This window comes from Hylobates moloch, unplaced genomic scaffold (assembly GCF_009828535.3).
Source record: "Hylobates moloch isolate HMO894 unplaced genomic scaffold, HMol_V3 SCAFFOLD_2, whole genome shotgun sequence".
NCBI classification, from domain to species: domain Eukaryota; kingdom Metazoa; phylum Chordata; class Mammalia; order Primates; family Hylobatidae; genus Hylobates; species Hylobates moloch.
In genome coordinates, this window is record NW_026652277.1 from 90,495,030 (window position 1) to 90,522,219 (window position 27,190).

The window sequence follows — 27,190 nt, forward strand, 5'->3', positions numbered from 1 at the left end:
AGCCGTGGGAGCGTGACTTGTCAATGTGCCCCACCGTGTATTCCTTTCCAGACGTGGGACTTTTTCCAAACGCCCTCTTTGCTCCCGCCCCTACTGGATACACACCTCGGGTTCCTGGCATCTCAGTGCCTTGGAAACTTTTTTTTTCTTTTTAAATAGAGACGGGGTGTCGCCTGTTGCTCAGGCAGGTCTTGAACTCTTGGCTTCTGGCTTCAAGTGATCTTCCAGCCTCGGCCTCCCAAAGTGCTGGCATTACAGTCAGCCACTGCACCGGAAATGTTTTCAACTGTGACCCATTAAGGTAAGTCACTGTTACAAGGTGACCCAATCCACACATAAAAAACTTGAAACAACAGATTGACAAAACATCATTTATCCTCGCTATGTAAGCTGCATTTTGATACATTTAAGCTTATTTTAGTTTTTTAAATGGTTGTAATCCACAAAACTAAAAAAAAATTTTAATAGAGACCGGAGTTCCCAGTATGTTGCCCAAGGCTGGTCTTGAACTCCTGGACTCAAGTGATCCTCCCACCTCCACCTCCCATAATGCTGGGGTTACAGGCCTGAGCCACTGCGCTCGGCTCACAAAATGTATTTAATGGCCCACAGCTTAAAGATCACTGACTTGATCCTTTTGTAAGTCATAAGTGTGATTGGGTTTTCATGCTCTTGTGTCAAATGTGCCTCCCTCAAACCTTGTTACGAAGTGGGCATACTACCCACCTGACGTGAAAAATGAAGAGAAAAAGATCACTGGCTTGAGAGACATTCATTGCTCTACACAGCCTTCTGGATGTTTGCTATGTTTTCTTTTTTTCGTTTTCTTTTGTTTTGTTTTTGACCTCTATCACCTAGGCTGGAGTGCAGTGGTGCGATCACTGCTCACTGCAGATTCGACCTGTTGGACTCAAGTGATACTCCCACCACAGCCTCCCAAATAGTCGGGACTACAGGTGTGCACCACCACGCCAGGCTAATTATTTTGTAAAGACAAGACCTCCCTATGTTGCCCGGGCTGGTATCCAACTCCTCCTGCCTTGGCCTTACACAGTTCAGGGATTACAGGCATGAGCCACAGTGCCTGGCCTGCCATAATTTTAGAGCTAAGGAAATAAATTGAATAGATTCCTGAAGCATTACCGTCACTGCAGCCTGGCTCTGGCTGGACATACTACTCCAGGGCTTCAAGCCAGCTGCAAGCACACTCCTTTGATTAGGATCTTTGAATTATCTGAACAAATTTCAGTTTAGGCCAGCAGGGATAACTCATACCTGTAATCTCAACACTTTAGGAGGCCTAGGCGGAGGATCTCTTGAGCCCCAAGGTTCAACATCAGTCTGGGTAACATAGCCAGACCCTGCCGGGTGTGGTGGTACAGGCTGTAGTCCCAGCTACTCAGGAGGCTGAGGTGGGAGGATCACTGAGCCAGGGAGGTTGAGGCTACAGTGAGCCGAAATGCCCAAATGGTGTCACTGCACTCCAGTCTGGGCAACAGAGCAGAGACCCTATCTCAAAAAAAAAAAAAAAAAATTTTTTTTTTTTTTTTTTTTTTTTTCAGTTCAATCATCCATCAAACACAGTGGACACCAGGCCAGGCATGGCGTGGCTCATGCCTGTATCCCAGCACCTTGGGAAGGTGAGGCAGGCAGATCACTTGAGGTCTGGAGCTCGTGACCAGCCTGGCCAACATGGTGAAACCCCATCTCTAATAAAAATGCAAAAAATATTGGCTGGACGCGGTGGCTCATGCCTGTAATCCCAGCACTTTGGGAGGCAGAGGCGGGTGGATCACAAGGTCAAGAGATCGAGACCATCCTGGCCAACCTGGTGAAACCCCATCTCTACTAAAAATATAAAAATTAGCTGGGTGTAGTGGTGTGCGCCTGTAGTCCCAGCTACTTGGGAGGCTGAGGCAGGAGAATTGCTTGAACCCGGGAGGCGGAGGTTGCAGTGAGCCGAGATCACGCCACTGCACTCCAACCTGGTGACAGAGTGAGACTCAGCCTCAAAAAAATAATTAATTAATTAAATAATTAGGCAGGCATGGTGGTGGGTGCCTTGTAATCTCAGCTACTCGGGAGGCTGAGGCAGAAGAATTGCTTGTACCTGGGAGGCGGAAGTTGCAGTGAGCCGAGATCACGCCACTGCACTCCAACCTAGGTGACAGAACGAGACTGTCAGAAAACAAACAAACATAACAACCCACGGTGGACACCTATTTTAATGCTATTTCAATCACAGCGCCTCAGATCGAAAAAAAAGTACAAGACCTGGTCCATCCTGAGTTGAATGGGTTAACTCATATTCAATAAGTATATTAACTCTTTTTTGTGTGTGTGTGTGTGAGACGGAGTCTCGCTCTGTCACCCAGGCTGGAGTGCAGTGGCGCAATCTTGGCTCACTGCAAGCTCCGCCTCCCGGGTTCACGCCATTCTCCTGCCTCAGCCTCTCCGAGTAGCTGAGACTACTGGCACCCGCCACCACGCCCGGCCAATTTTTTTTTTTGTATTTTTAGTAGAGATGGGGTTTCACCATGTTAGCCAGGATGGGTATATTAACTCTTAATGCCATCATCTCTGGAGAAATATGAATAAAGCACTATTAGATTACCTAGAAAAAGGCCGGGCGTGGTGGCTCACACCTGTAATTCCAGCACGTTGGGAGGCCAAGGTGGGCAGATCATGAGGTCAAGAGATTGAGACCATCCTGGCCAACGTGGTGAAACCCTGTCTCTACTAAAAATACAAAAATTAGCTGGGCATGGTGGCCATGCACCTGTAGTCCCAGCTACTCGAGAGGCTGAGGCAGAAGAATTGCTTGAACCCGGGAGGCAGAGGTTGCAGTGAGCCGAGATTGTGCCACTGCACTTCAGCCTGGCAACAGAGTGAGACTCCATCTCAAAAAAAAAAAAAAAAAGGATTACCTAGGAAATAGGCCAGGTGCAGTGGCTCAGGCCTGTAATCTCAGCACCTTGGGAGGTTGAGGTGGGTAGATCACCTGAGGTCAGGAGTTCAAGACCAGCCTGACCAACATGGTGAAACCCCATCTCTACTAAATACAAAAAATTAGCCAGGCATAGTGGCGAATGTCTGTAATCCCAGCTACTTGAGAAGCTGAGGCGGGAGAATTGCTTGAACCTGGGAGGCAGAAGTTGGCAGTGAGCCAAGATTGCACCATTGCACTCCAGCCTGGGCAACAAGAGTGAAATTCCATCTCAAAAAGCAAAACAAAACAAAAACAAAGATAAAAAAACATTAAATAAATGTTAGGCATTTAATCTCCATTCTCTAATCTTTAATCTGAAATGGGTAGTATTAACAATCGTTAGAAAGGAATTTTGTTGGATTCAACGTGCTGAGATTTTATTAAGGATTTTTGCATCTATGTTAGTCAGAAATATTCGTCTGTACTTTTCTTGTAATGTCTTTGACTGGTTTTAGTATTAGGGTAATGCTGGCCTCATAGAATCTCTTCCAGAAAGTAGAAGCAGAGGGATACTTCCTAACTCATTCTGTGAGGCCAAAATTATTCTAACACTGAGAGTGAACCTTCACGTAAACTAGGAACTTTCAACAGCCAGGAAGGACATACCCATCAAAGACAATAACCATGACTGATAAACAGTGGCTTCCAGTGCTTTGAAGACACCTCAGGTGCTTGTCACTGACCTGTGTTCCTGAACTAAGAAATGGGAATATGTGGGCTAAGAAATAGTTTCTCTTGATAAACAATTAACACTTATAAAAACCTCTCCTTTTCATGGTGCCTCAGAGACAATCAGCTGCTTCAAGATGAAGCTGAATGTCTCCTTCCCAGCCTCTGGCTGCCAGAATCTCTTTGAAGTGGATGAGGATTGCAAATGTCATACTTTTTCTGAGAAGCTATAGTCACAGATGTTGATGCTGATGCTCTAGGTGAAGAATGGAAGGGTTATGTGGTCGGAATCAGTGGTGGGGACAACAGACGAGGCTTCCTCATGAAGCAGGGTATTTTGACCCAAGACTGTGTCTGCCTGCTACTGAATAAGGGGTATTCCTCTCCTCCACGGAGAACTGAAGAAAGAATGCACAAATCTGTTCAAGGTTGTATTGTGGATGCCAATCTGAGTATTCTCAACTCAGGTATTGTTAGAGAGGGAGAGAGAGAAGGCTAATCCTGAACTGCCTGATAATATACTGCCTCATCCCCCGGGACCCAGAAGAGCTAGCAGAATCCAAAAACTTCAGTTTCTCTAAAAAGATGATGTCCACCAATATGTTATAAGAAAGCTCTTTGTTATAACAAAGATAAGACACACAGGGTCAAAGCACCCAAGAGTCAGTGTCTTGTTACTCCTCATGTCCCGCAACACAAACACCTGGCTTATTGCTCTGAAGAAACAACCTACTAAAAAAAAAATAAGGAAGAGGCCACAGAATATGCTAAACTTTTGGACAAGAGAATAAAGGAAGCCAAAGAAAAACACCAGGAACAAATTGCCAAGAGGCACAGACTGTCCTCTCTGAGAGCTTCTGAGTCCAGTCAAAAGAGTTTTGGCCAGGCACGGTGGCTCACGCCTGTAATCCCAGCACTTTGGGAGGCCAAGGCAGGCGGATCACCTGAGGTCAGGAGTTTGAGACCAGCCTGGCCAACATGGCGAAACCCCCCTCTCTACTAAAAATACAAAAAAGAAAGAAAAATTAGCTGGGCATGATGGTGCATGCCTATAGCTCCAGCTACGTGAGAGGCTGAGGCAGGAGAATCACCTGAACCCGGGAGGCGGAGGTTGCAGTGAGCCGAGATCGCACCATCACAGTCCAGGCGACAAGAACGAAACTCCATCTAAAAAAAAAAAAAAAAAAAACAGTTTTTGGGTAACAAATAAATAAGATCAAACCTCATAAAAATAAAACAAAAAAAGCAAAATAACCAATAAAGTAGAATAACTACTTACCTAGTATTAGGTATTACAGGTAATCCAGAGATGATTTAAAGTATAAGGGAAGCTCTGCATAGGTTATATGCAAATACTATGCCATTTTACATGAAGAATTTGAGCAACACTGGGATTAAGTATCTTTGGAGGTCCTGGCACCAATACCCCCAAAATCCCAAGAGATGACAATACTTGCTGTGAACCTAAAATTGTTCTAAAAGATAAAGTCTAAAAAGGGAATTTTGTGTCTGTCAAGCTTTTCATTTTTGTTTTGTTTTTAATTGGATCAGCTATTTCCTTGAGTTTGGGCAGTGGATTAGTAAATAACTTTTTTTTTTTTCTTTTTTTCTTTCCCTGTGGGCCAGGCTGGAGTGCAGTGGCGGGATCTGGGCTCAGGACAACCGCCGCCTCCCGGATTCAAGTGATTCTCCTGCCTCAGCCTCCTGAGCTGCTGGGACCACAGGCGCACCACACACCTGGTTAATTTTTGTATTTTTAGTAGAGACCGGGTTTCACTATGCCAACCAGGCTGGTCTCTAACTCCTGGCCTCAAGTGATCTGCGCCCAGCGGATTTAACATTTTGATACTGTGTTCTCACGTGGTGAGGAAGGATATCTAAAACGGTAATTCCAGGTAACACGAATATTTTTAGTTCTGTATTTATTTTTTATTTTTTTATTATTATTATACTTTAAGTTTTAGGGTACATGTGCACAACATGCAGGTTTGTTACATATGTATACATGTGCCATGTTGGTGTGCTGCATCCATTAACTCGTCATTTAGCATTAGGTATATCTCCTAATGTTATCCCTCCCCCAGCCCCTCACCCCACAACAGTCCCCAGTGTGTGATGTTCCCCTTCCTGTGTCCATGTGTTCTCATTGTTCAGTTCCCACCTATGAGTTTTGTATTTTAAATTTTTTCACAACGAAGAGCAAAATAAGTTGCCTTTTTAGACCTGTGACAGCCTAAGCCTAAGCCTTTTGCGATAAAAAGCGGTGGAATCTCTTATCCTAAATCCCAGCTTGGTTAGAAAAGCATTCACTAAGCAAGTAGAAATTGGATATGCCTGCGGGGCTTTCAAGTTCTTTCTACCACCTACTTTTCCCCACCAAAAAAAAAAAAAAAGATAAAAAGGTGGAGTTCACGCCCAATTTTGACCTGAAGGCAGAAAATTTCCACCAGCTTGCATTTTTGCCTCGGGTGTGGCCTGAGGGAGTTGACCGCCAGTTCCGGAGTAGGGCGGGGACTTCTGCTCCTGGGGTAGAAGCTGAATCAATCGCCCCAGGTCCTCGGTGCCATTTCCCTCTGGCAAGCCTCAACCTCAGGAGGGGAGCCCTGGCCTTTCTCCTCCGCCTGCCAGGCGGTTTCTTCTGTCCGAAGCCTCCGGCTTCCTCAAAGCTCCCAGGTCTGCATTGGTGCTAAGTGGCCTGCCATCTCCACGTAGTTCCCCTGGGTAGCGACGCGCCAGAGGCACCATCCCAGGTTCCAGCTCGCGTCGCGGCTTTCCTTCGCATTTGCACCGCTGCGGGATCCCTGAGCGAGTACCCCCAATGTGGGTTTGGCGGAGCTAGGAGAAGGAAAGTTCCCTCTACCCTCCGAGAACTTACTCCTCCGACTCCGCCAGGCAAGGAGCCACACTCTCCCACAAGGAGGCAGCAAACACCGCACCCTTGGCTCTCGGAGCAGCAGGCGCTGATTTTGGAAAATCCGCTCCTTAAGTTTTCACTTACTACCTGGACTAGAGAAGGTGGCACTATCTTCTATTGGGCACTTACAACCTGCCAGACTCATTTAATTCTTAGAAAACTCCTGTGAGATGGATGTGGGTATCCCCATTTCACGATGAAGAAACCGAAGTCAGAGGAGCCCAGTACTTGGGAACCCAAGTGGAGGTGATGCCAAAGCTGAGCATTTTCTGTTCTGCCACTTTGCCTCTCAGGAACCCATGGGTGCAGTTCCCAGAAGGAAGGGGATTCCAGCCTCCACCTGCCATCCCTTTTTCAAGAAAAAAGCTACGGTTACTGGCATTAGGATAGATAACTTTGGCTTTAAGATGATTTTAGAATTAACGTGTTCACTGCATACATTTGGAAAAATAAAAATATTACCCAGAGATAAATTTAGTCCTTCTGAGTTTTCTTCTAGATAAACTTTTGACATTCTACTAGATATCAGTTTTGCACTTTGACTTTTCCCCTTAAATTTTATAATAAACGTTTCCCATGTTGTTAGACATATAATTTTTTGTTATACATTCTTCTCTGTTTATAATTTGTATTTTCATTTCACTTTGGGGGAGGGTGAGGCATAAGGATTTTTTTTCTCACTAAAAGAAGTTTTAATTCCATTATTGTCAGGCCCAGTGCGGTGGCTCATGCCTGTAATCCCAGCACTTTGGGAGGCCGAGGTGGACGGATCACCTGAGATCAGGAGTTTGGCACCAGCCTGGACAACATGGCAAAATCTGTCTCTACTAAAAATACAAAAATTAGCTTGGTGTGGTGCCGCATGCCTGTCGTCCCAGGTAATCGGATGGCTGAGGCACTGAGGCATGAGAATCGCTGGAACACAGGAGGCGGAAGTTGCAGGTAAGCCCAGATTGCGCTACTGCGCTCCAGCATGGGCAACAGAGGAAGACCCTGTCTCAAAATAAGTAAAATAAAATTCTAATGTTGTCAGAACTATCATCGTTCCCTTATGGTGGCAGCCTTTGGAGCCATGATTTAGAAGGGTTTGTTTTTACCCTCAAATTATATAAACATTAATACAAAAAATTAGCCGGGCGTGGTGGCACGTGCCTGTAGTCCCAGCTACTCTGGAGGCTGAGGCAGGAGAATCATTTGAACCCAGGAGGTGGAGGTTGCAGTGAGCCAAGACCACGCCACTACACTCCAGCCTGGGAGACAGAGCGAGACTCCGTCTCAATCAATCAATCAATAAAATAAATAATTATATAAACATGAATACTCACATTAATCCAGCACTGATTTTATTTATTATTTATTTTGAGACAGAGTCTCGCTCTGTTGCCCAGGTTGGAGTGCAGTGGCGCAGTCTCAGCTCACTGCAAGCTCCGCGTCCTGGGCTCACGCCATTCTCCTGCCTCAGCCTCCCAAGTAGCTGGGACTACAGGCACCCGCCACCACGCCTGGCTAATTTTTTGTATTTTTAGTAGAGATGGGGTTTTACTGTGTTAGCCAGGATGGTCTCGATCTCCTGACCTCGTGATCCACCCGCCTTGGCCTCCCAAAGTGCTGGGATTACAGGTGTGAGCCACCGTGCCCAGCACTGATTTTATTTTTATATTATTTTATTTTGTTTTTGAGATGGAGTTTTGCTCTTGTCACTCAGGCTGGAGTGCAGTGGTGCTATCTTGGCTCACAGCAACCTCCGCCTCCCATGTTCAAGCGATTCTCCTGCCTCGGCCTGCCAGGTAGCTGGGATTAAAGGAACCTGCCACCACACCCGGCTAACTTTTTTGTTGTATTTTTGGTAGAGACTGGGTTTCACCATGCTGACCATGCTGGTCCTGAACTCATGACCTCAGATGATCCACCCGCCTTGGCCTCCCAAAGTGCTGGGATTACAGGCTTGAGCCACCACGCCCGGCTGCAGTTCTTTTTCAAGTTAATTTTTGTGTATGTTGTAAGGTAAGGGTCTAAATTCATCTTCTGAGTCTTCTAGTCCATGAATGAAATAACTCTCCATTTATTTACATCTTTAATTCTTTCATCAAAGTTTTGTAGTTTTCAAGTTATACACTTACTAAACTTGTAAAAGTATTTAGATTTTGTGTATATTGATTTTGTATTCTGCAACCTTACTGAATTCATTCATTCAATTTGTTTGTTTATTTTTTGGTGGATTCCTTAGGATTTCCTACATAGAAAAGCATGTTGTTGGCCCGGTGTGGTGGCTCATGCCTGTAATCCCAGCACTTTGGGAGGCCAAGGCAGGCAGATCACCTGAGGTTGGGAGTTCGAGAACAGCCTGATCAACATGGAGAAACCCCGTCTCTACTAAAAATACAAAATTAGCTGGGCATGGTGGCACATGCCTGTAATCCCTGCTACTCGGGCGGCTGAGGCAGGAGAATCGCTTGAACCTGGGAGGCAGAGGTTGCAGTGAGCCAACATCACGCCATTGCACTCCAGCCTGGGCAACAAGAGCGAAACTCTGTCTCAGAAAAAAAAAAAAAAGCATGTTGTTGGTATTCTTTAGTATGCATGCCTTCTATTTCTTGCCTGATTGCACTGGCTAGAACCTCCAGTACAATGTTGAATAAAAGTGAAAGTAGGTATCTTTGCCCTCTTCCTGATCTTTCAGGGGAAGGAATTCAGTCTTTTTACCATTAAGTATCATATATAATGTTAGCGGTGGGCTTTTTGAAAATAGCTTTTGGCTGGGCACAGTGGCTCATGCCCATAATCCCAGCACTTTGGGAGGCCGAGATGGGTGGATCACGAGGTCAGTAGTTCAAGACCAGCCTGGCCAACATGGTGAAACCCGTCTCCACTAAAAATAAAAAAATTAGCCAGGCGTGGTGGCAGGTGCCTGTAATCCCAGCTACTCAGGAGGCTGAGGTAGGAGAATCGCTTGAACTTAGAACGTGGAAGTTGCAGTGAGCCAAGACCACGCCACTGCACTCCAGCCTAGTCAATAGAGTGAGACTCCGAAAAAAAGAAAAAAAAAAAAAAGAGAGCTTTTATTTAGGCTGGGGAAGAGACTTTGTATTCCTAGTAGTAGGTGTTGATTTTGTAAAATGCATTTGCTGCATCTCTTGAAATGTTCATGTAGTTTTTGTCCTTTATTCTATTAATATGGCATATTAATTGACTTTTGACTTAATCCAGCCTTGCATTCCTGGGATAAATCCCCTTAATCATAGTGTATAATTTTTTTTTTGAATAATGCTGAATTCCATTTGTCTTTTTTGTTGTTGTTGTTTGAGACGGAGTCTCACTCTGTCGCCCAGGCTGGAGTGCAGTGGCGCGATCTCGGCTCACTGCAAGCTGCCCTCCCAGGTTCACGCCATTTTCCTGCCTCGGCCTCCCAAGTAGCTGGGACTACAGGCACCCGCCACCGCACCTGGCTAATTTTTTTGTATTTTTAGTAGAGACGGGGTTTCACTGTGTTAGCCAGGATGGTCTCAATCTCCTGACCTTGTGATCTGCCTACCTTGGCCTCTCAAAGTGCTGGGATTACAAGCGTGAGCCACGGCACCCAGCCTCCATTTGCCGTTTTTAAGACAGGTTTGAGGCTGGGTGTGGTGGCTACACCTGTAATCCCAGCACTTTGGGAGGCCGAGGCGAGTGGATCACCTGAGGTCAGGAGTTCGAGACCAGCCTAGCCAACATGATAAAACCCCCTCCCTACTAAAAATACAAAAATTAGCCAGGCGTGATGGCATGTGCCTGTAATCCCAGCTACTCAGGAGGCTGAGACAGGAGAATCGCTTGAATCCGGGAGGCACAGGTTGCAGTGAGCCGAGATTGTGCCACTGCACTTCAGCCTGGGTGACAGAGCAAGACTCCATCTCAAAAAAAAAAAAAAGACAGGTTTGTTTGTCTCTTTGCCTAGGCTGGGAGGCTGAGGCAGGCTGATCACTTGAGCCCAGGAGTTCAAGTGATGGAGTGCAGTGTCACAATCATGGCTCAATACCTGGAACTCCTGGGCTCAAGTGGTCCTCCCACCTAGGCCTCCTGAATGGCTGAGATTACCAGCATGAGCCACCATGCCCAACCAAGTTTGCTCATTTTTTATTTAAGATTTTTGCATCTTTGTTACTCAGGAATATTGGTCTGTAGTTGTTTCTTTTCTTGTGATGTCTGTGGTTATGGTATTAAGGTGATGCTGACATAATTAGTTGGGAAGTGTTCTTTCATCTTCTATTTTTTGGAAGAGTTTGAAAGATTGACATTAGTTCTCCTTTAAATACTTGGTTGGATTCATCAGTAAAGCCATCTGGGCTTGAGCTTTTCTTTGTGGGAAATGTTGTCATTACTAATTCAATCTCTTATGACAGGTTTATTCAGATTTTCTATTCTGAGTAGTTTATGTTTTTCTAGGAACTTATTCATTCCATCTAGGTTATCTAATTTATGTCATATAGTTGTTCTGTAGTATTACCTTATAATCCTTTTTATATCTGTAAGGTCAATAAGGTGAGTAGTAATGTCCTCCATTCATTCTTTTATTTTTTATTTTTATTATATTTATTTATTTAGAGACAGGGTCTCACTCTGTTGCCTGGGCTGGAGTGCACTGTCATGATTTTGGCTCACTGCAGCCTTGACCTCCTTGGCTCAAGTGATCCTCCTGCCTCAGCCTCCGAAGTAGCTGGGATTACAGGCATGTGCCACCATACCTGGCTAATTGTTGTAGTTTTTGTAGAGATGGGGTTTCCTTTTGTTGCCCAGGCTGGTCTTGAATTCCTGGGCTCAAGTGATCTGCCTGCCTCAGCCTCCCAAAGTTTGATTACAGGTGTGACCCACTGCACAGGCTCTCACATTCATTTCTGATCTTAGTAAGTTGAGTCTTTTTTCCTTGGTTATTCTATCTAAAGACTTGTCAGTTTTATCTTTTTAAAGAACCCAGTTTTGATTTTTCTCTATTTTCTACATAATTTTTACTCTAATCTTTATTACTTCCTTCTTGCACTGATTGCACTGATTTTATTTTATTTTGGGATGGAGTCTCGCTCTGTTACCCAGGCTAGAGTGCAGTGCCGCAATCTTGGCTCACTGCAACCTCCTCCTCCCGGGTTCAAGTGATTCTCCTGCCTCAGCCTTCTGAGCAGCTGAGACTACAGGCATGCGCCACCACACCCGGCTAATTTTGTATTTTTAGTAGAGATGGGGTTTCACCATATTGACCAGGCTGGTCTCAAACTCCTGACCTCAAGTGATCCACCCACCTTGGCCTCCCAAAGTGCTGGGATTACAGGTGTGAGCCACTGTGCCCGGCCCCTGCGTTGATTTTAGTTTGTTCTTCCTTCCTGGTCATTTTCCCTGTTGTTAACCCACACTAAATAAGACTATGTCTCCGGGCTCCTGGATGATTTTGCCAACTACTTGATCAAGAAACTAGAAGCAGTTTCTACAATTCCCTTAGTGTTACCGGCCCTAAGAAATCTTTTAGGCGAACTGCTTATATAGATGGTTTCTTCTACTTCAGATTTACAACCAGGTGTGGTGGCTCACACATGTAATCCCAGCACTTCGGGAGGCCCAGGTGGGCAGATCCCTTGAGGCCAGGAGTTGAGACCAACCTGGCCAACAGGTGGAAACCCCGTCTCTATAAAAAAATATAAAAATTAGATATGCATGGTGGCACATGCCTGTAGTTCCAGTTACTTGGAAGGCTGAGCCTGGGAGGTAGAGGCTGCGGTGAGCTGAGATTGTGCCACTGCAGCCAAGCCTGGGTGACAGAGTCAGACTCTGTCTCAAAAAAAAAAAAAAAAAAAAAAAGTTAAAAACCACTGAGCATATTGGCTCACCACACTTTGGGAGGTTGAGGCCAGGAGTTCAAGCCTAGCCTGGGCAACACAGTGAGACCCCCATCTCTATAAAAATAAAATTAAAAACTAGCAGGGCATGGTGGTACATGCTTGTAGTCCTAGCTACAACAAACAAACATAGTAGGCTGGGCATGGTGGCTCATGCCTATAATCCTCACACTTTGGAAGGCTGGGGCAGGAGGATCACTTGAGCCCAGGAGTTTGAGACCAGTCTGGACAACATGGTGAGACCCGCTCTCTACAAAAAATTTAAAAATTAGCCAGGTGTGGCCAGGCACGGTGGCTCATGCCTGTAATCCCAGCACTTTGGGAGGCTGAGGCAGGTGGATCACAAGGTCAGGAGTTTGAGACCAGCCTGGCCAACATAGTGAAACCCCATCTCTACTGAAAATATAAAAATTAGCTGGGCATGGTGGCACGTGCCTGTAATCCCAGCTACTCGGGAGGCTGAGGCAGGAGAATCACTTGAACCCGGGAGGTGAAGGTTGTGGTGAGCTGAGATCATGCCACTACACTCCAGCCTGGGCAACAGAGCGAGACTCCATCTCAAAAAAAAAAAAAAAAAATTAGCCAGGTGTGGTAGTACATGCCTGTGGTCACAGGTACTAGGGAGGTTGAGGCGGGGGGGGATCACTTGAGCCTGGGAGGTTAAGGCTGCAGTGAGCCATGATCATACCACTGCACTACAGCCTGAGTGACAGAGCAAATCCCTGTCTCAAAAATAAAACAAACCAAAAAGAAAAACAAAAACAAAAACCCAAAGTTACAATCCTTTGTTTTTTGTTTGTTTTGTTTTTCAGACAGAGTCTCGCTGTATCACCCAGGCTGGAATACAGTGGTGCAATCTCGGTTCACTGCAACCTCTGCCTCCCAGCTTCAAGTGATTCTCCAGCCTCAGCCTCCCAAGTAGCTGGGTTTACAGGCATGGTGCCACCACTCCCGGCTAATTTTTGCCTTTTTAGTAGACATGGGTTTCGCCATGTCGGCCAGGCTGATCTCGAACTCCTGACTTCAAGTGATCCACCCACCTCAGCCTTCCAAAGTGCTAGGATTACAGGTGTGAGCCACTGCGCCCAGCCTGGTTTTTTTTTTTTTTTTTTTTTGAGACGGAGTCTCGCTCTGTCGCCCAGGCTGGAGTGCAGTGGCGCAATCTCAGCTCACTGCAAGCTCCGCCTCCCGGGTTCACGCCATTCTCCTGCCTCAGCCTCTCCGAGTAGCTGGGACTACAGGCGCCCGACACCATGCTCGGCTAATTTTTTTTGTATTTTTAGTAAAGACGGGATTTCACCGTGGTCTCGATCTCCTGACCTCGTGATCCGCCTGCCTCGGCCTCCCAAAGTGCTGGGATTACAAGCGTGAGCCACCGCGCCCGGCCTCCAGCCTGGTTTTTTATATTAATTGTCCCCCCACACTGGCCCACCTCTTTCCCTGGACATTCAGGCTACTAAGAAGAGTGTACTGGCCATCCTGAATTCCTCAGCCCATGCTTACCTTTAGTCCTCTGCAAAGTAGTGTCTGTTCCTGCTTTACTGGAACACTGCAGTTTTTGGCAAAGTGAGGACTAACTTTCTCAACCTTTCCTTCCCCACCTAAAACACCTTTTCTTCAACTAGCTTTCAATTTTGAGATTTGCCAACATGTGGTCTTGGCCTTCAGCTCTTCCTCCAGGCTACTCTAGGTATCCAGAGTGAAGCTCTCTGGTGCCTGAAGGCATACCTCAAAGACTCAGCCTGAAATCCAAGTAGCCTGAATTCCAAATCTTGTGAGTGAACTTGGACCTATCCACCTCCCTTGTCATTCACTGCTATTTTTATGTTCTGGAACTTACTCCATCTTCTTCTTCTTCTTCTTTTTTTTTTTTTTTTTTTTTAACACTTTTTTGTTTTGTTTCATCTTTTTTATTTTTTCTTCTTTTTGAAATGGAGTTTCACTCTTGTTGTCCAGGCTGGAGTGCAATGGTGCAATTTTGGCCCACTGCAACCTCCACCTCCCGGGTTCAAGCAATTCTTCTGCCTCAGCCTCCGAAGGAGCTGGGATTACGGGTACCTGCCACCACGCCTGGCTAAATTTTATTATTATTATTATTTTTAGTAGAGATAGGGTTTAGTCATGTTGGCTAGGCTGGTCTCGAACTCCTAACCGCAAGTGATCCACCCACCTAGACCTCCCAAAGTGCTGGGATTACAAGCATGAGCCACCATGCCTGGCCTTGATTGTATTAATCAACATCCAAATGTGACTCAACTTACTTCATCTTCTCTAGCCTCTCTACCATATAGTTTCTAATGTGTAGATAAATCACAATCTGTTGAGACTAATCATATTTGGTGTCTAGATCTCTAAAGTCCTCTTTAAAAACAAGAAACAACTCAAAGTTTAATCTGCTTACTAAAAAGTATGTAAATCATTAAGTGTGATGCTCAAGAAAATTTCAAAGTAATAGTGATGTAACAACCACCCAGATCAAACTTGCTTACTTTCTGAACTTTATATAAATGGAATCCTATAGTGTCTTTTAGCTCACTCATGTTGGGAGTAGTTTATTAATTTTCAATGGTATATAACATTTCATTGTATGGATCTGCCACAATTTATCCATTCTATTATAGATAGACATTTGGTCACTTCTGTTTATTTCCATGTTGAAAAACACTGCTATGAACACTCATTAGCATTGTTATTGGTGCATTTCACTAACTGCTCAGGAGGCTGAGATGAGAGAACCGCTTAAGCCCAGGAGACAGAGGTTGCAGTGAGTGGAGATTGCACCACCACACTCCAGACTGGGCAACAGAGCGAGACCCTGTCTCAAAAAAAAAAAAAAAAAAGAATTTTGGAAAACTTGTATCACCACTGTCTTGACACCTTCCCAATTATTACATTTTTCTGATGAGATTGGTGGTGGTACTAATCCATGTGATTTTTTATTATACTGTATAATGAAATGAGTCAGTATTTGGAAAATTAAATATTTCAATAAGCCAGTATTTTCCTAATGACTAATGAGTGATGTTACAAAATCATGCACGAATAAAAAACCATTCAAAGTGTAAGAAGCTACCGTTTGCTGAGTGTTGGTATAGTAAAAAGAATAGTGTCCACAATTATCTAAATATCTGTGTGAGGCTGGATTTTCTTCAATCAAAACAACATATTGCAACAGATTTAATTTGGAATAGGATATGAGGCTAGGCATGGTGGCTGATGCCTGTAATCCCAGCACTTTCGGAGTTGGAAGTGGGCAGACTGCTTGAGCTCAGAGCTCTGGAGTTTAAGACCAGGTTGGGCAACACAGCAAAACCCTGTCTCAATTTTTAAAAACCATTAAAAAACAAAGATATGAGAAACCAGCTGTTGTCTATTAGGCCAGACATTAAACAGATTTACAAACATGTAAAATAAGGCCACTTTTCTTTTTTCTTTTTTTTTGAGATAGAGTCTCGCTCTGTTGCCCAGAGTGGAGTGCAGTGGCACAATCTCGACTCACTGCAACCTCCACCTCCTGGGTTCAAGTGATTCTCCTGCTTCAGCCTCCTGAGTAACTGGGATTACAGGTGCACACTACCATGCCCAACTAATTTTGTATTTTTAGTACAGACTAGGTTTCACCATGTTGGCCAGGTTGGTCTCAAACTTCTGACCTCAAGTGATCCACCCACCTTGGCCTCCAAAGTGCTGGGATTATAGGCATGAGCCACCATGCCCGGCCAGGCCACTGAATTTGTTTTGAGAAACAAATTATTTTTCAGGCCAGGTGTAGTGGCTCATACCTGTAATCCTAGCACTTTGGGAGGCTGAGGCAGGAGGATTGCTTGAGCCCAGGAGTTTGCGACCAGCCTGGACAACATGGTGAAACCCTTTCTCTACAAAAACATAAAAATTAGCCGGACGTGGTGGCGCACGCCTGTAATCCCAGCTACTCAGGAGGCTGAGGCAGGATAATTGCTTGAACCCAGGAGGTAGAGGTTGCAGTGAGCCGAGATCGTGCCACTGCACTCCAGGCTGGGTGACAGAGACCCTGTCTCAAAAAGTAATAATCATAATCATAATCATTTTTCATTAAAAGGTTTTCCATGTTAACATGAGTTATAGTCATTGAATTAGGTTTCTCAAAGTTTGAATTTCTAATATAGTAAATATCTGTCTATACCTTACAAAACAAAAGCTCTTTAGGGTACTCAATAATTTTTTTTTTTTTCTGGAGACAGGATCTGGCTCTGTTGCCCAGGCTGGCTGGAGTGCAGTGGTGAAATCTTGGCCCACAGCAAACTCCACCTCCTGGGCTTAAGCAATTCTCCTACCTCAGCCTCCCAAGTAGCTGGGACCACAGGCACATGTCACCACGCTCGGCTAATTTTTGGATTTTTTAGTAGAGATGGGGTTTCATCATGTTGGCCAGGCTGGTCTTGAACTCCTGACCTCAAGGGATCCACTTGCCTTGGCCACCCAAAGTGCTGGGATTACAGGCCTGAGCCACTGCACCCTGCTGGTACTCTATATATATAGATTTTTTTTTTTGAGTTGGAGTTTCATTCTGTTACCTCAGCCGGAGTACAGTGGCGTGGTCAGGCGTGAGCCACCATGCCTGGCCTCAGTGATTTTTAAGAGCAGGGGGACCCAAACATTTGAGAACTGCTGGCTCAGAGGATCTTAGAGTTTGTAGCTGGGCCCGGTAGCTCAGGCCTATAATCCCAGCATTTTGGGAGGCTGAGGTGGGTGGATTGCTCGAGCTCAGGAGTTCAAGACCAGCCTGGCCAACATGGAGAAACCCCATCTTTAAAACAAAATACAAAAACATTAGCTGGGCATGGTTGCACACACCTGTCATCCCAGCTGCTCTAGAGGCTGAGGTGGGAGGATCGCTTGAGCCCTGGAAGTGGAGGTTGTAGTGAGCCAAGATCACGCCATTGCACTCCAGTCTGGGTGTCAGACTGAGATACTATCTCAAAAAAAAAAAAAAAAAAAGGGAAGAAGAATTTGTAACAATAATATATGCAGGCTGGAGCCTTTGGCATAAATTAAATAGGATTACTTGGTGAAAACTCAGGTTTTTAACTTGAAAGCTGCCTGGTACAGCTATAGGTTATAGGTGCGATGGTGACTCACACCCATAATCCTAGCACTTCAGGAAGGCCAAGGTAGAAGGTTCACTTGTGGCCAAGAGTTCAAGACCAACCTTGGCAACATAGCAAGAACTCGTTTCTACAAAACATAATTTTAAAAAATATTAGCTAGATGTGGTTGCACTCACCTGTATGTAGTTCCAGCTCCTCAGGAGACAGGCAGGAGAATTGCTTGAGTCCAGACGGTCGAGGCTACAGTGAGCTGTGATTATGCCACTGCACTCCCGTCTAGGTGACAGAGTAAGACTCTGTCAATGAATGAATGAATCAAGTAAATATAAATAAATACATAATAATATTGCTGGCTTTTTACAGTATGTTGTTCACAACCAAACCCAACAAACTCACTTGCATGAGTTAATTTTGAGGCCACAAATACCTATCACATCTTGGGTGATATCAGAGAAACATTTGAGTAGACAGGAAGTTGCATAGCACAGTTCACTCATAAAGTAGAAATGGTATATTCACAAGAACTTGAGAAAGTTCGAGGTGTGGTGACTCTATCGCATGCATGAGCAGGTTGTTTATCTACTCCTGAGGCAGATAATAAAGCCCTCCCAGAAACTACTCACCCCTATTGCTTTGTGAGCAGAGCTCTATAGTTCTCTCTCAGCTGAAGCAAAACATGCTGCCTACATTTAAAAGGGGTCTTGAGGTTTTGGCTCCAGTTTCTGTCTCATCTTTACAGTTTTCACAGGATTATATTTTCAGCAAATAGAACAGCTCTAGAAACTTCCTTGGATGTGCCTTTAAAGTTTACACCAAGGCTAGGCCGGGCGCGGTGGCTCACGCTTGTAATCCCAGCACTTTGGGAGGCCGAGGCGGGCGGATCACGAGGTCAGGAGATCGAGACCACGGTGAAACCCTGTCTCTACTAAAAATACAAAAAATTAGCCGGGCGTGGTGGCGGGCGCCTGTAGTCCCAGCTACTCGGAGAGGCTGAGGCAGGAGAATGGCGTGAACCCGGGAGGCGGAGGTTGCAGTGAGCAGAGATCACGCCACTGCACTCCAGCCTGGGTGACAGAGCGAGACTCCATCTCAAAAAAAAAAAAAAAAAAAAAAAGTTTACACCAAGGCTGGCTTAAGATTGTAGTCAGTTTCTCTCTCCCATGGTAATAAGACCACATATGTCTGGCTAATTGTGTTAACTGGCAATGGCAGAATGAAAGAAAATGGAATTCTAATGGTAAAACACAATTATATAAGGATGTAGCCAAAGAACCATAGGGCATCTCACCAACAATAAATTTTTTTACAATTTTGGGGAAGAGAGAAATAAACTCTAAATAAAATCATGGGCTGGGTGCAGTGGCTCACGCCTGTAATCTCAGCACTTTGGGAGGCCAAGGCAGGTGGATCACCTGAGGTCAGGAGTTCGAGACCAGCCTGGCCAACATGGTAAAACCTCTTCTCTACTAAAAATACAAAAATTAGCCAGGCATGGTGGCAGGCACCAGTAATCCCAGCTACTTGGGAGGCTGAGGCAAGAGAATCGCTTGAACCTGGGAGGTGGAGGTTGCGGTGAGCCAAGATTGCGCCACTGCACTCCAGCCTGGGTGACAGAGTGAGACTCAAAAAAACAAACAAACAAAACCACAAAAACCAGCCAGGCTTGGTGTTGGGCGCCTGTAATCCCAGCTACTCTGGAGGCTGAGGCAGGAGAATTGCTTGAACTCGGGAGGTGGAGGTTGCAGTAAGCTGAGATTTTACCATTGCACTCCAGCCTGAGCAACAGACTCCGTCTCAAATAAATAAGTAAGTAAGTAAGTAAATAAATAAATAAATACATAAATAAATAAATAAATAAATAAATAAATAAATAAATAAATAAATAAAATCATGTTTCTTTGGGCTGTATGTATAAGGATCAACATCAGATCTTGATAGTGAAGTGAACCCAGGGTCCTTAATTGAGATAGATGTGGAATGTTGTATTCGAAAACCCCTTGTCCGAAACAGCTGCGACTAAGTTGTCAATTAAGGCTGTTTCTCTGTATCAAAGTGACTTAGAAAAACAAACAAAGAAAAACAAAAAATAAATAAAGTGACTTAGATCCTCCAGGCAAGAATGGATGTTTCATTGTTACTGATAAATAAATTTAAATAGTACATTTTCTGATCGTCTGTAATTTTAGAGAATAATGTTTCTCACTGAGTAAGAACATAATAGTCATTCAAAAATGGGAGATCGGCTGGGTGCGGTGGCTCACACCTGTAATCACAACACTTTCGGAGGCTGAGGTGGGTGGATTACTTGAGGTCAGGAGTTCGAGACCAGCCTGGCCAACATGGTAAAACCCCGTCTTTATAAAAATTCACCTGGCCGTGGTGGTGGGTGCCTGTAATCCCAGCTACTCGGGAGGCTGAGGCAGGAGAATCACTTGAACCTGGGAGGCAGAGGTTGCAGCTAGCAGAGATTGTGCCACTGCACTCCAGCCTGGGCAACAGAGTGAGACTCCATCTTGGGGGAAAAAAAAAAAATGGGAGATCATTATGACAATTTACAGCTGCAGCATGTCTTTGGGAGAAACTTAATTTTGCAGCTCGTTTTATCTGTGTCTGTCTCAACCTGCTATAAATGAGGGCAGATTTCTCTTTTCTCTCATGGATATAGTTATATAATATAAAACTTAATTTTATATAAATATATACTATATATAATATATGCTTATATATAATATATATGTTTATATATATGTTTATATATATATGTTCATATATATTATGTATATACATATGTTTATATATTATGTATAAGCATATATATGTTTTATGTTTATATACATAAGCATATATATGTTTATATATTATGTATAAGCATATATATGTTTTATATATAAGGAAAAAAGAGAGTCCAGGCTGGAGTGCAATGGTGCCATCATAGCTCATTGCAGCCTCTAACTCCTCGACTAAAGGGATCCTCCTGCCTGCAGCTCCCAGAGTAGTTGGGACTACAAGGCATGAGACACCACACCGGGTTAATTTTTAATTTTTTTGTAGAAACAGGGCCTCCTTATGCTGCCCAGGCTGGTCTACAACTCCCGGCCTCAGGCAATCCTCCTGTCTCCCACAGTGCTGGGATTACAGGCCTGAGCCATCGCTCTAGGCTCACTAATCTAATTTTTACTTTCTCTTCTCTTAGCTGGGAAAAGGTTAGTTCTCTTAGTAAAGAGATGCCTTGGAGGGGATTCTAGAAATGGTTAGAAGGCTCAGCTTCACCTTAAATATGACCAAAGCTACTCAAGTATGTCAGCAAGGAAAGTCTGTTTTTTAAAAGAAGAGTTGGCTGGGTGCAGTGGCTCATGCCTGTAATCCCAGCACTTTGGGAGGCTGAAGTGGGTGGATCACCTGAGGTCAGGAGTTTGAGACCAGCCTGGCCAACATGGCGAAACCCTGTCTCTACTAAAAGTACAAAAATTAGCCGGGCATGGATGGCCGGAGCCTGTAATCCCAGCTACTCAGCAGGCTGCGGCAGGAGAATAGCTTGAACCCGGGGAGGCAGAGGTTGCAGTGGGCCAAGATCATGCCACTGCACTCCAGCCTGGGCGACAAGAGCGAGACTCCATCTCATAAATAAATAAATAAATAAATAAATAAATAAATAAATAAATAAATAGTTAAGTATGAGATCAGTCTCCCTTCCCCCATCAGTAAATCAAAACAACGATTAGGAGACATATTTTAACAGTTCCAGTAAAAACTCCAGGCTAGGCTGGGCATGGCTCATGTAATCCCAGCACTTTGGGAGACCAAGGCAGGAGGGTTGCTGGAGCCTAGGAGTTCCAGACCAGCTTGGACAATATGGTGAAACCACAACTCAAAAAACAAAAAACTCCAGACTATGATCACACAGGCAAATATACAGAGAAGGTAAGGTGAAAGGAGAAGTATGTGTTTGACTACAATTTCAGGGCTGGGGGCAGGCCTGGAATCTGAGCCTTCTTTCTCATGTCTGCAACCATCATCTTTTGTTGCTGGTAGGATTGGGGTTGGCTTCAAGTTTTGGTCCTGTAGATCTGATTGGCTCTGTACCACAGAAGTGGAAGGCTGGGCAAACACACGGGAGTGGGTCCTGGAAAGGGCCTAGTCATACTGGGGCCTCTGGGGTTCCACATCACTAGATGAAGGCAGCGAGGCATTATGACTTTTATAGACTCCAAGTACTTTTAATGGAGCCCCTTTCCTCCATTAAAAAAATACATAAAATTGTACATTACTTTAATTTTATTTTTTTAGAGATGGGGTCTCTGTCACCCAGGCTAGAGTGCAGTGGTGCAATCATAGCTCACTGCAGCCTCGACCTTGTGCACTCAGGCTATCCTTCCTCGGCTTCCCGAGTAGCTGGGACTACAGGTGCATGTCACCACAACCAGCTAATTATGTCCTCTCTGTGTTGCCCAGGGTGGGTCTCAAACTCCTAAGCTCAAGTGATCCTCCCGCCTCAGCCTCCCAAAGTGATGGGATTAACAGGCATGTATATATATTTTAAAAATATATTTTTGGCAAGGCGCAGTGGCTCAAGGCTGTAATCTCAGCACTTTGGGAGGCCGAGGTGGGTAGATCCCCTGAGGTCAGGAGTTCGAGACCAGCCTGGACAACATGGTGAAACTCCACCTCTAGTAAAAATACAAAATTAGCTGGGCGTGTTGGTGCATGCCTGTAATCCCAGCTACTTGGGAGGCCTAGGTAGGAGAATCACCTGAACCCAGGAGGTGAAAGTTGCAGTGAGCCAAGATTCACCATTGCACTCCAGCCTGAGCAAAAGAGCAAAACTCTGTCCCTAAATAAATAAATAAATAATAATTGCATACTTAAAATCTTCTGGCCCTGGCCAGTTGCAGTGGCTCATGCCTGTAGTCCGACATTTTGGGAGGCCAAGGCGGGAGGACTCCTTGAGCCCAGGAGTTCGAGACCAGCCTGGGCAACATAGGGAGACCTCTGTCTCTACAGTGGGTGTGATGGCATGCATCTTCCCCAGCTACGCAGTGAGCTGAGATCGTGCCACTGCACTCCAGCCTGGGTGACAGAGTGAGACCGTCTCAAAAAAAGAAAACAAAAAAAGAGAAGGAAAGAAAAAGAGAAAGTGAGAAAGAATCTTCCAACCCTTAAGAGCTCTGTGGAACATCAATTTGCTCTGGCCGCTTTCCCATTTTGATCTCGGGCTGGCGTCAGGCCCACTGCAGGATCCCTGGCACCCCAAGAAGCTAACCCAGATGGTGGGAGAAGTGTTCTATTAACCCGGCCAGGTTGGCTCAGTGCATCTCTCCACCTCAGTCTCTGGTGTTGGCTTCCATGCACTCGGGAAAACTGCCCACTTGTCCCCAGGCTTCCAAGGAGGCCCACATGACCGTATGAGCTCCCAAAAGGTTTTCTTGCACAATAGCCCTCCCGTTTTGGCAGGCTCAGGTGCAAAGGCATATCAGTCTCCCCAAAGCTGAGAGGCGCGAAACCAACACTTGAAAATCAGATTCTGGCCTCTCACTGAGCAGGGAGGTTCTTTCCTCAGAGGAGAGCAGTAATCCCACAAGATCATTTCTTCTCTGAGGAAGGAATAACTGAACTAGCCACTATTGGGTTACACCTGAGACTGAGTTGTGTCTGAGACTAACTGCTTCACGGTGTCCAGCATGCTGGGGATTTATGTGGGGTTTATGGCAGAAGATCTCCACAAGATAATGGGGTGCCATCTTTTCCACACCAGGAAGTGGAATTTGAGAGAAGTTAATTAACTTATTCCTGTGTGACTCAGATCACCACAGTCCCCCTGAAGAAGCCGTTAAAATTCTATACATGCTGGGTAAAATATTCTTTGTCTACAGTAATGTAAGTGCATCTCATGGTTACATTAAGGCTTTAAATTTTTTTAGGTTTATTTTTGGGGTCTCGCTCTGTCACCCAAGTAGGAGTGCAGTGGTGTGATCATGGCTCACTGCACCCTCAAACCCCCTGACTCAAGCGATCTGAGGTCTCGAACTCCCGACCTCAGGTGATCCGCCTGCCTCAGCCTCCCAAAGTGCTGGGATTACAGGCTTGAGCGACCGTGTCTGGCCCACACCCATCTAATTTTTGTATTTTTAGTAAAGACGGGTTTTCTCCATGTTGATCAGGCTGGTCTCAAACTCCTGACCTCAAGTGATCCTCCTGCCTTGGCCTCCCAAAGTGCTGGGATTATAGGCATGAGCCACCTTGCCTGGCCAGGTTAAGGTTTTAAATGTTTATTGCATCAGAGCCATAGCTAAATCTTGTTTTCCTGTAAGTATGCCCTGCACATCTGATAGTCACGTTTTCTCAGAAACCGTTGAGGGTGAGAGGGGGTGGGCTCAGGGGCAGAAAACTGGAGCCTCCACACAGTCCTAGATGATCATGTGGAGTCTGGAATGTGTTTTCCACTATTTTGAGTTTTTTCTTCTATGCTGGCTGTGGTGGCTCACGCTTGTAATCCCAGAACTTTGGGAGGCCACAATGAGAGGACTGCTTGAGACTTGGAGTTCAAAACCAGCCTGGCAATATAGTGGGACCCTGTCTCTACAAACAGACAAACAAATAACAACAACAACATCAACAACAACAACAAAAAGAGCTGGAAAATAGCTGGGTGTGGTAGCAGGCACCTGTGATCTCAGCTACTCAGGAGGCTGAGATGGGAGGGTCACTGAGGCCTGGGAGGTCGAGGTTTCAGTGAACCGAGATCGTGCCACTGCATTCCAGCCTAGGCAAGAGAGTGAGACCCATCTCAGAAAAATAGAAGAGTTTTAAAACAAACATAGGCTGGGCGCGGTGGCTCAAGCCTGTAATCCCAGCACTTTGGGAGGCCGAGGCGGGCAGATCACGAGGTCAGGAGATCGAGACCATCCTGGCTAACACGGTGAAACCCCGTCTCTACTAAAAATACAAAAAATTAGCCGGGCGTGTTGGCGGGCACCTGTAGTCCCAGGTACTTGGGAGGCTGAGGCAGGAGAATGGCATGAACCCGGGAGGCGGAGCTTGCAGTGAGCCGAGATCACGCCACTGCACTCCAGCCTGGGGGACAGAGAAAGACTCCGTCTCAAAAAAAAAAAAAAACCAAAAAAACCCCAAAAAAACCCACATAGTTAATTGTAAGAACGAAATAGTATATTCAGCAGATACTATCTATTCTGAAACAACTACCAAACAATATTGCTACAAATATAGTAGAAAATGTGTAAGGACATGCATGGGGATGATATATACACACTAGCTTCAGGATGATTTCCTCTGGAGAGGGAAAGGAAAGATGCTTGAGTAATATCTATTTTAAAAACAGGAGTGAGGCAAATGTGGGGAAATGTCAACATCTGTTAAACTGTGGGAGGGTACATGGCCGTGTTATATTACTTTTTTGGATGTGTGAAACCTTCCATAATTCAAATTTTTAATTAAAATTACAAACATTGGGAAAAAATGTCCATCGATAATGGTTGTCTTAGGATACTGGAAATAAAGGAAAATTTTCTAACTTGCTACATGTTCTATAAGACCACCTCTGACTTTTTGTTTAAAACATGACACACTTGCTTGAATGATTTAAAAATGGTAACCATCCGGAGAGTCAGAAGATAACAACAGGGGGCAGAAGAGAGAAAACTGACACATTCAACAAGCCTGCCCTGGGTCCGATCTACCTATCTTTGGGAGGTAACGATGAAACCTTAACCTAGCCAGCAAAGGTGATTCCCAGTCTATTAATAGACTCGTCAATTCAAACTCACATTGTTAATCAGCTATAAGGTGGGCAGAGGCCTTTCAGGCTAAGCATACCTGACGAGCAGAGATGACGAAGGAGAGCATTGGAGACCAAACAGGAGGCCAAATGAATACTAGTTCAAGGTCAAAGAGGCAATCCCGGCGATTGAGGCAGCGCAGGAAGTGTCCAATGTGCCGCTAGGCCGGGACGTCGATTGCACCTGCTCACCCCGACGCGGTGCGAGGCGCTGCCGGAAGGGGCGGAGCGGGTCGAATATGGTAAAAGAGAGCCCGAGCTTTGCGCCTGGGTCTGGAGGAGCTCTCGCGAAAGCCGCCTCGAGCGCCCTCCGCGGCTGCTGGTCCCAGTATGGTCGATGATGCTGGTGCTGCTGAGTCCCAGCGGGGCAAACGGACCCCGGCCCACTCCCTGGAGCAGCTGCGTAGGTTACCACTTCCGCCGCCACAGATTCGCATCCGGCCCTGGTGGTTTCCGGTGCAGGAACTGAGAGACCCTTTGGTGTTCTACCTAGAGGCATGGCTGGCAGACGAGCTCTTTGGTGAGCGACCCCAGGTGTGCTGGTGGGCTGTCCACCTCCAGTCTGAGAGAGGCCCGGCAGAGCAGCTCTCTACAGCCTCTTTCCCAGATTCGCAAGCCAGGAGTGTTGTAGTGATGCCCACCTTCCAGCTCTTCCCTTCCCTAGCCAACATTCCCTTCAAATCCAGCTTCTAACCTGCCACCGTGCAGCCCCTCAGAGTCTTTCCTTACTTGTTTAGGCCCAGACCGAGCCATAATTCCAGAAATGGAGTGGACGAGCCAGGCCCTGCTGACAGTGGACATAGTGGACTCTGGGAACCTAGTGGAAATCACCGTTTTTGGGCGGCCCCGTGTACAGAATCGGGTGAAGAGCATGCTCCTGTGTCTGGCATGGTTTCACCGAGAACATCGCGCCCGAGGTGAGGGTCTTTGAGAACCTGCATGTGGAGGAAGCCATGAGTGACCATACCGGCCTTGCTCGGTTTCCTTCCATCCTCCCTTAACCTTCTCAAAATTTCTTGGTTTCCAGACCCCAGGGAGCTGTACGAAGTTTGTTGGGAGGGGATCCCGGGGTAGGACCTTGGGAAAGTCAGCGCAGATCTGATAGATTTAGACCCATCACTGCCCAAGTCAGCCTCAGCTGGGTTACAACACTATCGCAGATCTTTCTCTCCTCCCCAACTCCCAATCACGGAGTAGTTCGAAACAGCGAACACTTGTCCCTGTCCATGGTTAGTATCAACTGCTTCTCTTCCAGCTGAGAAGATGAAACACCTTGAGAAGAACTTGAAGGCCCATGCATCAGACCCCCACTCTCCCCAGGATCCTGTTGCTTAAGACAACATAGTTACTGCCGGGAACATCTTAACTTTCTAGCTTTTGCTGCTAAAGTTGAAGAGAAGCAAGTATAGCATTCCTAAATCCCTGTATTCCTTTTTCCTGTGTCTTGATGGAATGTGGTTTATTTTGTTGCAAGAGTGAGTTTGAACTATTCTAATAAAGAAATGGCTATTTTGCCAAAGGCATTAAGATCTTCACACACTTATAATAAAGCAAATTTATAAAAGATTGACTCCCACTCATGTTTTGATATGAAGAGTGGGCAGGTTATAGTTTTGTAGGTTTTTTTTTTTTCTTTTTCCTGAATTCCCATCATTTTGAAACTCCTAATCCTTTTATGATTTTATGGTCAGAGTGAGGCCCTCACCCACAGGGGGCAGATATGCAGGGGCAGATAACCTCACAAATGGTGATCTGTTTTGTTTTTACATAATTGGTCCTCAAGCTTTAAAGCTTGTAAGAAATCACCTTGGGAGCTTGTTAAAACACAATTTCCTAGGCTCCTTCTCCAGAGAATTCTGATTCAGTACTGTTGGGGTG

General features: G+C 45.4%; 1 protein-coding gene, 1 long non-coding RNA gene and 1 other non-coding gene across 3 annotated transcripts; 2 read left to right on the forward strand and 1 right to left on the reverse strand.

Annotated features, from left to right (window-relative positions):
- Positions 1–111: 111 nt before the first annotated feature.
- On the reverse strand, positions 112–25,672 carry LOC131382713 (uncharacterized). Its single transcript, XR_009212306.1, has 3 exons — positions 25,351–25,672; positions 17,697–17,796; positions 112–286 (listed from the first exon to the last, which is right to left on the reverse strand). It is a non-coding gene; the product is annotated as an uncharacterized LOC131382713 (long non-coding RNA).
- Positions 632–732, forward strand: LOC116477825 (small nucleolar RNA U13). Its single transcript, XR_004250658.1, has one exon. It is a non-coding gene; the product is annotated as a small nucleolar RNA U13 (small nucleolar RNA).
- Positions 25,538–26,878, forward strand: OOEP (oocyte expressed protein). Its single transcript, XM_032153188.2, has 3 exons — positions 25,538–25,832; positions 26,050–26,229; positions 26,568–26,878. Exons 1-3 carry the CDS (start codon positions 25,643–25,645, stop codon positions 26,645–26,647), a joined length of 450 nt encoding a protein of 149 aa, XP_032009079.1. The 5' UTR covers positions 25,538–25,642; the 3' UTR covers positions 26,648–26,878.
- Positions 26,879–27,190: the final 312 nt, after the last annotated feature.